Raw genomic sequence first — 15,842 nt, forward strand, 5'->3', positions numbered from 1 at the left:
ATGAGCTCTATGTCATAGTGTACTAGTCAAACCAAAATTATTTACCAATAAAAAGTCAAACTTAGGGCTCACTCACAATATAACTGGTCAATCTTGATCAAACCAAATAAAATTTTAATTTTAATTTGTAATTTTAGGATGGGTTATTACAATAAGTGTTGAAATTTTTGAGAAAATGTTCAAGAAGAAGTCTAAGAAGGAAGTTGGTGAACCTAGTAGTAAGAGAAGAACAAAAGCAAGTGTCTAAGCTTGCTTTAGTTCTTATGACCCAAACTTATTTCTTACTCTTAAAGTTTATGAAAGGTATTAGGAATTAGAAAAAAAGAATTTTATCATAGAGAGAGGTATTAGGCAAGAGAGAATGAACCCTTGAGCCTTAGATTACCTATTAAGAAGGTTTAGCTAGGATATGGGAAAATTTTACAATGCCACAGTAACCCACCATAAAGGAAATTGTTTAGGAATTTTATGCAAATGCTTACATTAATAGAGATGATGATATTGTAGTTGTAAAGAGGAAGCTCATTTCTTTTTCAATGAAAGCCATTAATGCTTAATTTAGATTGGTAGCTCCCAATCTTAATGAATTTCTTTGTTATATCATCAATGTAGCGTAACACCATGAGATTGTAAGACAAATGTGTGCTTCGAGCATAATGTGGAGGACTTATGAGAAAGGTTAAGTTTTCACATTCCCTCAACATTCTTTGAACAAGTATGTCATCTTTTGGAATAAGTTTATTTGTTCATTTGTAATACCTACCTCGCATCCACAAGATGTTCAACAAAATAGAGGTAAATTATTATAGGGAATGAAAATTGATGTGGGGTTTCTTATTAGAAGATCTGTTGTCTAAGTAATTGAAGGAAGGAATGCAGTTGGTTTGCTCCATCCTTGTCATGTTATATGGCTTTGTAAACAGGCCAGTGTGAAAAGTCCAAGGAATTTGACTGTAAAGAAGCTGAGCTGCATGATCACTAATGAATCCATTGGTATATTAGCAATTTGGAAGGAAGGAAGACCAAAGGCATCCAGTTAGGATTCAAAGTTCCTATAGATGGTTAACCAATTAAGGCTCATGACACAAGTTTTACATTGGATTTGATTTCTCATTCTTCCTATCATGGCGGGGCTGGTTCATCTCAATATCAAGAGGAATCTAGTTTTTAGTCATATCTCTCTCAAATGCAAGCATCACTGAAATCCTTGTAAACTTAAATGGTGCAATTTGGAAACACATTCTTGCATTTTGTTGCATGATTTGGAAACACAATCTTACATTTTGTTGCATGGCTTAATGACTTACAACAAAGACATGTTGTTCATGCAAATTATAAAGCCGAGTTTCACAATGTCTTGAATCAAAGGATGGAGGAGTTGTTCGCGAACTTTAAGTGCAAGCTAATTTCAAAGCGTTTTCCTATGTATCTAAAGCATCTTTTTGACCCACTTAAGAGTGAAGAACCAGTGATGACCTAATGAATTATGATACTGAGGCAAGCCATAGTTTGCATAAAAAAAACAACCAAAACTAATTGAATAAACTGGGTAAGGAATATCTCAACCTTAGGTAAACATTCTATTTCCCTAACTTTATATTTTAAATTTGGAACATTGAGGACAATCTACTATTTAAGTTTGGGGGAGGGTTTGTTTACATTATTGTTGTTGTTTGTGGTATTTTCTATGGTCTTTGTGATTTTCATCTTGTTTGGTCTACTTCCTTGCTTATGTCTTTTTTATTTGATGGCTTTTTCTTCCACCTCTTGACAATGATGTTGGATGATGATGGTTGTTTGAAATATTGGTTGTCGATTGGTTATCCTGTGATTTTTGCATGGAGTTTCTAATAGGGTATAAGTATTATGTTGTTTTCTAGTTTTTAGTTTAAGTTTTTTGAGATTTAGAAGTAATTTGTCTAAAATTTGGTTAATGGTTTGGTTGTTTTAGCAATTGTAGTTTGTATTGTGAGTGAGCCAATAATGAGATAGAAGAATATTGTTAATTCTTGAGATAGTGGATTTTTTATATATTGATTTCTATAGTAGTTATTGTTTCCAATAATTTTTGAGCACATAAATCAATTTTGACATAATTTAGATTGTGTTCTAAAGAAAGTTTACATGAAATTAGCTCTATAACTTACATAATCATAGCTTGAGGCAAAATTTTAGATTAATGCTTTACTTATAAAATGATTTAGGCCTTTTGTGTTTATTTGTTTGGGCCTTTCAAACTATCCTAGTGGCATTTTATTATCACTAGTATCCATTTGAGCCTATTCAGGAATGCACTTATAGACTTTTTATTGTAAAACCTAAAAAATTTATTCTTATAGGTCTTAAATGTTTATTTTATCCTACCTGAACATGTTTTGGAGAAAGACTTCTATTAATGTCTTATGACTATATGCTTGTGACATGTTTTCTGAGGGTGATAAGGCTTTAATTTTGCATTTTTGTTGGGTAATTAGTTTTTCGCAAATGACGGTGTTCAAAGACAGCTACTTTGTTTTAGTAATTCAAAAAAAAAAAAAAGAGAGAAAAAAAAAGTGAAAAAAATCAATTGTTGGCACCCCTCAATAAAGAAGAAATGTTATGAAAAATGGGGAAAAAAGTATCAAAAGTAATAAGTTTGAGGGTGTAGCATTCTAAAAAAATAATAATAATAATAAAAAACAAGAAAATGAAAAATAAAAAGTTTATGGTATTTTTAATAAGTATTTGGACGTGTTATAAATAAAGTACATAGAATTTAGTGGATTAAAATGTTAGTGTTTTGCTAAATTTGGAGCAAAACCATATATCAATGTTTGAGTGGTAGCTTGGGATGCCGAGAGTGTGAAGGAGATTTGATAAGAAATAAAAGTAAAACAATAGTGAGTATTAGAAGAATACATGACATTTAAGCATATATTCATGGAACTTTTATTTCTAAGTTTTTTTTAATGTGATTTTTTCCATTATCTTTCTTTCTATAAACCTCCTACGTTTGGCCTTAACATTACAAGTTGGAATAGTCCTTTTGATCCTAAGTTTTGCACTTAATTTATGTTAGTGGAAAGCTTTTGGCCTTTTTAAGACTATGAAGCTTTGTACTTAATTTTAAGGCCTAATTAGTGTGAATCTACCTGGTTGGATTTTTTTTATTATTGAAGTTGGTTTTGCACACATACACTTTGGGAACAATAGCTTATTAAATGGATGATAGTGTATTGGGTTGCATATTTACTTATTTAATTCTTTGAGACACACATAACCATATTACTCGCAACTTTTTTTAAAAAAAATAATAATAATAATAAGAATTTCAAATGATTTTTTAGTAGTTTTTCAAGTAGTTTTCAAGGTTGTTCTTAAATTGATTGTTTTTAAGCTTTAGTCTTTAGTTTGTTTGCTTAAGTAGTTCCTCTTGTTTTAAAAAGTGGTTATTTACTTGAGGACAAGCAAATGCTTAAGTTTGGGGGTGTGATTAATGAGCATTTTACTCACTAAGCAAGCCTATCTTAGTTTAATTATTTGTTTGATTTCTTAAGCTTTGGTTATTTTTGATATATTTTGTTCACTAATTGTAGGAAAAGCTTCAATTGATGTTTTTGAAAATTATTTGATAAAAGTTCAAGTGTTGGAGTATAGTGGAGGCATTTTCTAGAGGGCTCTGCAAGAGGAATGAAGGTAAGTCTCTTGAGATGATGATTTAGGCTTGCACACTTCATCTAGGGAAGTGGTCACATCACTTTTTGATCTCCAAAGGGGTAGGAGACAGCAGCTATTTCATGTATGCTTCATTGGGGAGTTGCATATGCCAAGCTCATGTCTTGCAATCGTGTCTCCTTGCTTTCCTAGGGTGTACACAGCAAGTCAACGTGATTTCCTTAAGATTGGCTTAAATTTTGGCTAAATATGGATACTTGAAGCTGAAGGCTTAGTTTTTAATGAGGCATATGACTTGTATATGCCTATTTTTGGTAATAGTCTTATGATTAAGATAGAACGATGGAGATTAAGACCAAAAGGATGAGGATTTGTGAAGCTCTTGGGAAGATGGCTACTTTGTTACCAAAAAGAGGCAAGACTTGACATGAACAGGGGGACAGAAAAATTAAGCGAGAGATAGCATTTCTGGTTAGAGAAGCTCTTGAAATTTGGAGGGACTCTTGAAAACGCAAGAGATTGGGAGCTTGAAAGAGCCATCAACCATTGAGATTTCTCTGTTTCTCTATCTCTTCTCTTATTTTTCTTATCTTTGTATTAGACTTTTTGATTATGTATAAGACAATGATTTCATCTATAGAATTCTATTTTGTTTTTGTATTTGATTTTCTTTTGAGCATGTGTAGCTAGATCTTGGATTCAGGACCTTGATGTAGCCTAGATTGTTAATGTAAAGACTTAATTGGTAAATTTTAATAGATCTCCTTTCAATTATTTGTGTTGCTTTGATTTTTTATGGGAATTAAGCATTTAATTAGATGAGAATTTGATTGGGTGTGGTCTAGATTCAAAGATAATAACCTTGAGAAACGGTAATCAATGAATTGAGAACTAGATAAACTCAAAGTCAGAACCGATTTAGCTTGAGAGAGCCTTTTAGGTGGCCTCGGGTAACTTTAATTTAGGCTGGAAACTAAGAGAGCTTGAGAGAACCGATTTTGCTTTGGCTATTAATGGGTAACTTAATTGCTTAGGTAATTGATAAAATTTTAAAAAAATTTATAATTTTTATAATAAATTGCCTGTGATATAGCTTAACCTCGAGAGGAGTAAGTGAATTTTTAAATCTTTGGCTAGTGGCTGCAATGGATGGAAGTTAAAATTACCAACTAAGGATTTACACGAGAGATTTAGGTAAAGTCAAGGTTTTAGAAGTTCAATTTTTTCAATTCATATACAATTGGTGATATTGTATTTTTCCCTAATTTCTTTTGAATTTGATTGTCCATGATAATTTTAAGTTGAATTTGCAATTTCTTTTAAATTTACTTTTGATTGGATTTCCCAAATAAAATTAAGTAGAGAAAATATTTAATACTTAACTAAAATACAATTATTTGTTTAAAACAAATCAATTCTCATGGGACTGTACTCTTTTTCACTTGCTTTATTGGTTGAATGACTTATGCACTTGTGAAATTAATCAAGTATTTGGCATTTTCCAGAGAATTAATGGTGGTCAATTAGAGGTAAAGGTGGAGTAAGATCTCCTTATACCATTACTGCCAGAGCGTTGGACATACCACGGATTAACGTCATCCAATGCACAAACTATTCCAAGGGCAACTCCTTTCATAAAATCAAAAGATAAGTATAAATTTGTTTTGGTGAATCCAAAAATAATAATTGAAGTGGGAATGAATCAATTGTAGAGGAAAAAGTGAAAAATATGAAAATCCACATGGTTAATTGGTAGGAAGGACCTATAAAAAAGTGAAAAAGATGCAAATGCAATTATTCAAAAGATTAAAAATAATAATTTGTGCATATTATAAAGATTAAAAAAAATAAAGATCTATTAAAAAAAAGTGATAAAGTATTTCTAAAATATAGAAAAAAGTATGAAACATTACATTTGCATTTTTATAATAATACATGCAATTTTTAAATATTCAAAATTTTTATTGGTTTTTATTTATATATTTATTTATATTATTTGTTATATGTAAATATTTTTATTTTTATTTTTGAAAAATTGCATTTGCGATTTTAAAATTTTTTTTTACTAACTTATTGAAAAAAAAACAATAATCCTCTATAATTATTATTTTTTATTTGAAAAATTTTAGCAATTTCCATCCTAAACTATATAAAATTGTTGTTTACACCATTTCCATTTAGTATTTGACAAATGGATTAATGATGTAAGGATTTTGTGAGTTCGGAGTGCAAATTATCAAAAAGAATTCTTTAAGATGTAAAATGTCAATCCCAATAAACTTTATTTCCCTATTATAAATGTATTCAAAACAATTATTCGAAAATAGGAGAAATTTATAAGGCAGAAAAATTTCTTGGTTAATAAAACTATAACTACTTAACTACCAATAAACAGATTTTGAATTTTTAGTTATATTTATTTATAACTAGTGCATAAATAGTAAACTATAGCACTTAATTTTTTTATTTTTTTTATTTTTTACCTTTTATTTTCATTTATACCAATCACCATTCCATTTTTCTGTCTCTCTCATCGTATTCATCCTCCACACTCTCTTTCATTCCTACCGAATAAAAGCTAAAAGTCGCTCAATTTTCATTCAAAGCCATTTTATATAAAAATGAAATATAATGTAAATATTAAATTATTTTAGATGTTTAGCAACAGAAATAATAATAATAAATAAATTGTATATTAATTTTGTTATATTGGAATTTAAAACCCTATTGATATAGCTTTTGTAAAGCTAGAAACGGCGTCTTACAGGCTACTTCTAAAATGTATTTTAGACTTTTAAAAGCATTTTTAACCTAAGCAAATGAAAAAAATAACATTTTTCAGAAAGCATTTTTAAAAAAATAAAAGCAGAAGTTATACTAAATAAAATTTAAATTTCATTTTAAATCACATCCAAGTGGTGCACATGGTTGATCCACATAGGGTTGCTACACATAAGATATTTGCAGGTGGAGCAGAAGGAGGATAAGAATAGATCTGAAACTTAGTTAATCCAAATATGATCCGTTAAACTGTTATATTAAAATAGATTAACTTGAACTCATTTGTTAAATTATTATGTAATCCATTACCAAACTCAGTTACCCATTAAAAATATACATAAACTTGAAAATTTTAAATTTGATTTAGATTGTAAATAATAAATTATATTTATTTTTAAAATCTTGCAAATAGATTTATATGTTTTTAGATTTTTAAAAACTTAAATTAAAAAAGAACAAATAATAAACTAAGTATTTTTAATATTATAGAACTTGCATAATTAAAAAAATATATCTTTTTAATGGGTTTAATAGGTTTATCATATACTTAAAATCCATTAATTTATTGAATGTTATTTGGTGACATTAGTACAAACACAACAAATCTATACTAGTACAAACCTAACAAATCTAGCATGATATTGTCAACCCAACTCCATATTTTACCACACCTAAGGTTAAAAAAGAATGAGGGGACATCGTTTTTTGTAAGGCTTTTAGGTTTTGTTCTAACTTTATTCAAGTTCACAAATATGGCAATATTTGTCTACCAATGATGCGGAGGATTAAAATTTAACAAAAATAGATATGGACCATTTGCCAAGCTTGGATAGTAGAAATGTTACTATTACTTTTTAGTAAATTATTCAAATTTAAAACTAATTGACAATCATCGTTTTCGAAAGGGATTATTAACTCTGCAAATATTGACCGAAACTTGAACCTTTGTATAGGTATGTAATTTAAGAAAGCACAACAATTGAAATGGATAGTCCGTCTTGAATCAGATCTAATCCCATGTTCTAATCTTTCTCCTTTTTTTTTTTTTCTTTTTTTTTTTTTTTTTGGTTTTACCGATTTCTTAGGGAAAGTCTTCTAACTACATTTGAAAATGAATTGATTATCTATCAAGATAAAGAAAGCTTTCTTGTAATTTTACTTCTTGTTCTAAAAATGAAGAAGTTCTTTTGTAAATCACCGATCGGATTGATCCAACCAAGAAAGGCATGGGAGTCTTTGGGCATTAACGAACACAGCACTCAGTCAACTTTTTCTATTTATTCTGACTTCTCCTGTGAATGTTCTCTTATGAATTTTTTTATTTCACCAAATTGGATCAAAGCTATAGACCAATTTTTTTAGGTGTAGATGGTAGGCATGCCTATATTTCTTGTTTTCAGTCGAACTTACAAATGTTGTTTTTATCTACTATTATATAAAAATAATCAATTTATTAATGACCAGATGAAACCAATAAATGTTACCCTCACATGCAAAATTACATAAGGTCTCCTTTAAGATCAAATAATTCCTTTGAATTGACCAAGGAAATGATTCATCAAAATAATAAGTCATCATTGATACCGACACATCTAAGATCGTCAAATGTTTGAGAGTTCCTCTATTTAATCATTTTTCTTCTTGTTGTTGCTTAATATCTCATTTTGACACAACTTTTGTTTTGTTGTTTTTTTTTTTTTGGTTTCTCGAGCCTTTAATGAGTTGCAAACATAGTTTGAAAATGTCAAATCTTTAATGTTTCCATCATACATGATTTGAGTTGCAAAAACTTCTATATAAATATCATACATCTGAACTGAATTCTTTCTGGTTAAGGAATCTCCTGGAACAATTATGAGATTTTTCAGAAAAAATACAAAGTTCCGCTTCTGGCAACATGCTATGGGATGATGATCTCATTTATGGAGTCAAATCAATATATGATAGCATCTAGTATATTAGGAATATCAATGAACCCATCTATTTTTCAGTTCAAGAACCCTTTTAATAACCGAAATCAAAGAATTAATAGATCTATTCCTCCCAAAATAAAAATGAACTAGTGTTATGAATTTATAATCAGACCAAACCAAAACAGAGTTATATACATTCTAATTATGACAAGTAATCATTCCAACGTAATAGATACCACGTTTACATATAAATTCCTATGTCATTACATTCCATTTAGGATTAGAAAAATAAATTCCTATGTCATTACATTCCATTTAGGATTAGAAAAATAGGCTTAATCGGAACTTTTACCTTATAAACAACCTCTTACTTTAATTTATTTTTAAAAACCTCTTATTAATTTATTTTAATAAGAGTTGCAATCGGACCTCTTATTAATTTATTTATAAAAAAAACTTTTTTATTTTTTCTTTCCTGGCCTCTGTTAACTCTTAACATTGTTCAATATCACTTGTCTAGTTTATCTGCATGAATTATATATGGAGCGAAGTTCGATACTTATTTATTTGTAACTGAGGAGGATCAAGTCATCACACAAAGGAGCATTTCATACAAAACAGAAAGAACACACAACCATACTTGGCTATGGAAGATAACTACACATTCTGGCTTAACACATTAGGTGGAAGTTTAAATAAACCACAATACAGACCAAACTTTCTCTGTTGTTTAAGGCTTTGTTCACTTCTTTCCACGCAGTTTCGCTCCAAGAGCTCTCTCCAGTTTGGTAATAATCTGTTGATTTGGGATAGCTTTTCCGCATTCATACTCCTGGATCACTTGAGGCTTCTCATTGATCAGCTGCATATAAATACAGAATATCAGTATGCAAGTCTAAAATCTAGATGGAGAGAGAGAGAGAGAGAGAGAGAGAGAGAGAGAGAGAGACTTGAGCAAGCTGTGACTGGGTGAGCTTCTTTTCCGTCCGAGCTTGCATAATAGCTTTCCTCAGCTCAGTTGGTACACGTCCATCTGTACTTCAAAATAAGAAATTAAAATTAGATCAAGGCCACAGAAAAGGCAGCAAAAAATCTGACTGATGATGCATACTTTGTAGCTCACTGGCCATTTGCCGATACCATCTTTAGAAAGAAAACATACATGCATTCATAAAAGCCAGTTTAGCACCATCAAGTCACCAAAGCATAAAACCATATTAAGGCAACATTCATTACATCATAACTATATCATGCCTTTTGCAAGTTTCATGATTTCCAAGTAATAGCTATGAAATACTTCCTCAAAACCTTTGAAGTAACACCATATTGTGTTTCACACTTTCTACTTAATCTCAAGCTAACAAACCACACTGTTTCCTCCAACCAAACACTCACCACCTACAAACCCTAGGTGCAGTCACAAACAAACAACTGATAGTCATCTTGAGCACCGAAATATCCAAAAACACTAATCTATCACTGACAAACAAAACTGCCCCTTAAATTTCCATCAACTACTTTTAGTTAATCTGTTCCAATCATTAAATTTAATGATCCTCAACAATCAGCATATAAATCTTATTGATTGTAAAACCAATTTACAGACCGCTCAAACAATATTATATTTAGTTTTAGCAATGCAGTGCACTACCATATCTCATAGTTGTTACAAAGAAGGTTTTTTAATTTCCACTTACAAGAAGCCAGAGTATCATTTCATTTAATCAACATACAGAGACTGAATGCAAACCAACACAACCCAATAGACTGAACAGACATGCTATTAAAATAGTTTTAGGAGATAAATATCCAATTTCTCATTCCTCCTTGAAACTTTCTGAATATCACATGTAACATATCCATCAGAACAATTCTTAGCATGTTTAAACCACATCATGTAATGGATAAAGTGTATAAGAACAGACATTATACTAAGCTAAAAAAATTAAACCAATCATCTCATACAAGTAATGAATATCTATGAGAAGGAAAAATTTACATCAACTGCAAATATGAAAGAAGCGTTGCTAGCTCTTCCATGACTCCTAAAAAAGAACATAGAAACTAATTTTCGATGCATCACTACTTTTTGATCCCCATACAACATAGTGGCAATTTTATGAATATTGCAACAATAACCAATTTTACAAGGCAGATTCTTTAGACAATTCTAGCCAGGTCGAACTCACATACCAAGAATGAAAAAGCATAAATAATTATCTTATAAGGGACATTAGAAAGTCAAATGACTCACGAGCAAGGTTCTCTGTTTCTTCATCCAGCTTCCTTGTGTTCAAAGAAGTACTACTGGAAGCAGCTTTATTTGTTCCTGCAGTAGCTGCAAAGAATAAGTAAACAAGGGTTATAATGGAAGCTAGAGAACCTAGAACGTCACATCCACAACCACAAGATAAAGAACCATAGCCGCTAAGGAGGACAGGACTAGCTACTTCCTCTAAGGTGCAAGTAACAGTAAACAGATGCTAATTCACATCAACCAGAGAAGCTTACAGCCAGTAAAATATAATGAGGAGGAAATGTCAACAGCCAGGTATTTGCTAAATATAAAGGGTGTACTTCAAACAATCCATCAGATAACATTACCAATTAATCAAACAGAGGCATACCCATTAAAATGTCTATAAAAATAATAAAACCCATAACGTTTAACACTCCATGAAGACAAACAATAAAAGTTTCAAGACTCGATGAAACATAAACGAATGTCTAACACTCAATATGAACGAAAGACTCGCTACAATTTCTCAGGAACTGTCAAAGACCCCGAAAAAAAATAAAATAAAAAATAATTCAGTCGAAATATAGATGACCCACATAAAAATTTTTCTAGGATGCAGAGTCACGGGGAAAAAAAAATACCAACCGCAAATTTGAGTTACCAACAACTGATCAGAGTTACAAGACACAACCTACCGAATGTGAAACGACATCGTTTACATACAAGACAACCAGCAGATAATCGATAAAAACACAATCACCAATCTAATCCAATAATCGAATCGAATAAAGCATAGCGATAATTTTCTAATTTCAAATTGTCGCTCTGATTTCACCCCCAAAAAGTTTTAAAATGCCAATATAATTGTCTAGGGTTGTTTCAATCCTGATTTTTTGCAAACGATTAATAAAGATGAACTAAACAGCGGAAAAAAAGAAATACGAACATTTCTTGATGGTTTCGATATCGGCACCGGCCCGTCGTGCGGCGTTGACAGCTTTCTCGTCCTTCTTGGCTGCGGCGTTGGGAGCCTTCTTCCTAATGACAACGGGTTCCCAATCCTGTGAAATCGGTCCAACTCCGGCCATGGTTTCTCTCCCTTGCTTCTCTCTCAGCTACTTTGCTTCTTGGTTTTTCTGCTCTCTTTTAGGGCTTCTATAATGGAGGTCGAATTGCAATTAGTGGCGTAGCTACAACGCCTTAGCCGTTTATATAGTCCACCGGATTTCTTTGGGATTTCGTTTGGTCAAAATTTCAGATAAGGTTATTCGGGTCTACAAATGGACTATGCATTTAGGGCCGTGTGGTTTGAGCCAGTACAAGTGAACAATAGGCCAGGCCCAATGCCCATTTAGGTTTTTTTACTTCCAAAAAAGCGGGGTCGTGAACATTTTTCAACTTAAAACCATTTGTGATATATATTATTTTTAGGACAGCTTTTGCTTCTGTTTTTGCTTTCACTTTTGCTTATGCGTCTCCAAGAGAATTGCTTAAGAAGATAATTTTTTATGGTTTTTGATTCAACCTTTTTTAGAGGGTTAAAACATTTTTACAAAATTGTTCAAATATTTTCAAAAATTTTTGTAACTTAAAAATCATAAACAACTTATTTAAAATACTGCCGAATAGAGCCTTGTTGTCAATTCAATTGCTTGAAATTACATGTTATTGAATTTAATTCTTTTTGCAGCATACATTTTTCTATCATCAAAATGTATTAAAAGAAGTTAGAAATGAATAATCCTAAAAATTATTAATTGCTTAATTTTTTAAAATAAACAATCCGAAAAATAAAAAATGAAGAAACCTAAAAACATAGAATAAAAATTAATTATGGAAGTTAATATTTCTTATTTCGATAGATTATATCCTCCTTAATAAGAGGTGTGCATCAATCAGTTTCGGTCGATTCGTCGATTTAGATCAGTCTAAAATTATTTTTCAACCAGTTGGTTCACGAATCGAAACATAAAAACCGAGTGGTCTTTTGTGGTTGCTCTGTTGGGCAGTTCAGCCAGTTTTCACAGTTTGGACCGGGCTGCATCAGGCATCAAAATTGGATATTTCTGCATTTTAACAATTTTGTTTCGGGTCATTTTTACGGCTTCTTCACAAGTTGATTTGAGCCTTTAAGGTATTGAAAACCCAAATAATTTTTTACTACCTGTTGCTGTTTGTTTTGGGTGCCAATTTAATTCGTTTTGGGCCTATACTATATATGTATATCATACTATAAATGCTATAGCATGTTGCTGTATATTTATCTGAAAAAGAAAAATGAAAAAAAGGAAAGAAAAAGAAGGTGTAGCCTTTTTTTCTTATAAATAACTTACAAAAAATAAGCTACAAAAATACTAAAATAGGAATCCAAAAACTATAATATATAAACTACATATCCAAACTCCATAGTTCAAGCCAAATTAAATTACCATACATGCAAACATAAAATAAAACAAATATATGATATCTCCATACCATGATAAAGAAATTACAAGGTCAATTAAACTAATATAAACAATAAATTACAAGTCAAACTTAAAAAGAGGTTTTAAAAGCCAAAAGAAAGGCAACCAAATTGCCAGAATTAGGAGTTGACCAAGAGGTTTTTCTATCAACAAAAAAACTAGGAAGGAGCTTAGGACTAATAATCCAATTACACAAAAACGGCCCAGCCAATTAGCAGTTCTGGGAACCTACTTGATGGTTGATGCTATTGCTAATCCACATACCAAAGCTACAAAAAATAAAATACATATTCATAGCATATTTGCATTTCTTTATCCCTGCCAAGTTCAAACTCAAAAATGCAAAATTTTGAACTTTACAATTCCTTTGCAAGCTTATAAAATATATATTATAAACAAAACATAAACAAAATCAGTGTAACAAAATAATACAAATTATTTAAAAACCCATATAAATAGATAATGAAAGATAGTTTCTTTATCTTTAAGTAACTTGATCAAACTTCAACATTGGTATCCAAGGTAATGCATGATCCATCGCCATTCCCACTTATTTCTGAAAAATGATAAAACAAAATAACATAGCATACAAAAATGTTAAATTCACAAAACTTTTCATGCCAAACTATTAAAGCCACAATATAATTTTTGAAAGAATATATGTTCAATGTAAAAAATTGCAAACTATTTATAAAAGTACCTTTCTCAATGTCTTGGCAAAACTCAAACAATCATCATATTTACAGATGTGAAAGGGAAGGGGCATTGAGCTAATCCAATTTGCTAAACATATTAATGCTTCCACCATTTTTGGAGTTAGTAAGCTTTTGTATGGATCCAAAATGCCAGCATCAGTGCTAAAATCCAACTCGAGCCATGGTGGATAATGGAATAGCAAATACATCCTGAGCAAGCAATGATAAAACCTTAAATTTGATGGAATTCAAATTCCACCAATCTAACACATTTAAAAATGTGTTCCCATCCTATTCTACTTCCATTATATTCCTTTCAACCTCATATTTCTTATGGCAGCAACTAGCCATCCTCTTCCTTTTGTACTAAAACATTAGACCTTTGTCATCACCATGACCATAAGAAAGAGATTTCACCTCATAGATTTGTTGAACATCATTTGAAGATTGAGTGTTAGAAGAATTTGATAAGGCAACATAGAACTTAAATAATCTATGCAAAGTATCTTTTAAACCTTGTCAAATCTACTCACACACTTCTTGAGGATATAGCTTATCAATAGTAGATTAGATAAAAATAAGTTTAAATCAAAGATCGAGAACATGAGTTACAAATAACAAATTGTTAATGTTTTCGATTGACCCTTAATATTTGTCAAGTTTCATCTTTATGTTAATAGTCCTACCACTATAACTAGATATTTTTCCACTGTACAATTTAATAACAATTCCTCAATTTTTGAAAATTCACTAAAGAACAAATTAGAATTTACTTTTAAAGAAGAGCTAAATGTAAGAGTAGTATTATAAAAGTTTTTCAAAAATTGTGAAAACACACGAGCCTTCTCCTAATCTGACTATTGAGGTGTAACATCTTCAAAATAAGACATATATTCATCATCCTCCTCCTCCAAAGTATTAAAAGCCTTTTCAATTTTGAATGCAGCCTCCAACATCAAATAGGTAGAATTCCACCTAGTAGATACATCCAAAGCCAAAAGTCTCTTGGATCCTATCTTCTCTTTCTTAGCACAAACCATAAACTTTTGTAACCTAGAGGGTGACGATCTCACATATTTCACGGCTTTCTGAATGAGATTAATTGATTTGTTTTTCTCATGTAATCCATTAGCCATTATCAAATTAGTAGTGTGAGCACAACAATGCATATTAAGAAACTCACCTTCTAAGATACAAACATTCTTCCAATTATTCAACATTCTCTTCATATATGTAATGGCAACATCATTGGGTGCCACTGTCCATGGTTATGGTGAAAACCTTTTCAATGTGCCATTCAAGTAAACAAGTTTCAATTAACTTCCCTGTTGTTTCACCTATATGATTAGCAATTTGACAAAAATTCAAAACGCTTTTTTGTAGTTCCAATCACCATCAACAAAATGAGCGGTGAGCACCACAATAATTTATATTTTCAATTGATGTCTAGGTGTCCGTAGTAAGGCTAACCATTATGTTATTGTTCATAAAAAACTCCTAAGCTTATTTTTCTCCTCCAACACCTCTAACAATAGTTGTGAGAAATGGTGGATTAAACTTTGGATTAAGCTCAACAAAAAATTCTGTAAAATCCCTCCTTGTAAATGGTAACTCATCCTTGATTATCATCCTAGCACATGCTTTCCTACGAGCTTCTTTATTAAATGCTTTGACTTGAATACCAACACATTCACTTCTTTTCTACCATTAAAACTAATAACATTTTGTTTAGGTCCTCTAAATTATAAGGGTATTCTTTACACGAATTCAAGTGACCTTTCATGGTACTAGTTCCATTTTTTTTAGTATCACATGCGTAATCCCTACCACAATAATTACATTTAGCTTTAGGCTTTGTGGGATCAAATCTATTTGAGCTGGCATTTGAGACTCATTAGATAGTATTTGATCTATTTCAGGTGTTGGTGCACTAGATGGAGGATTGGAGGACGTGATGATAAACCTAGATGAGACGAGGGAGTTGGAGCACTAGAAGTGGCAGATTCATTTGGGACCCTAGAAGCGTTTGAAGTAGTATCACCTTCCATCAATAGTTACCCAACAAATTCAAGTTCAACAAAAGTAATAAATGAGC

At 31.0% G+C, this 15,842-nt stretch overlaps 1 protein-coding gene across 1 annotated transcript; it reads right to left on the minus strand.

The window, feature by feature from the left end:
- Positions 1–8,889: 8,889 nt before the first annotated feature.
- Positions 8,890–11,772, minus strand: LOC107435022 (multiprotein-bridging factor 1b). The gene is made up of 4 exons (XM_016046560.4): positions 11,534–11,772; positions 10,603–10,686; positions 9,299–9,381; positions 8,890–9,210 (listed from the first exon to the last, which is right to left on the minus strand). The coding sequence occupies exons 1-4, from the start codon at positions 11,673–11,675 to the stop codon at positions 9,091–9,093; spliced, it is 429 nt and encodes a 142-aa protein (XP_015902046.1). The 5' UTR covers positions 11,676–11,772; the 3' UTR covers positions 8,890–9,090.
- Positions 11,773–15,842: the final 4,070 nt, after the last annotated feature.

Source organism: Ziziphus jujuba, chromosome 4, assembly GCF_031755915.1.
Source record: "Ziziphus jujuba cultivar Dongzao chromosome 4, ASM3175591v1".
NCBI lineage: Eukaryota > Viridiplantae > Streptophyta > Magnoliopsida > Rosales > Rhamnaceae > Ziziphus > Ziziphus jujuba.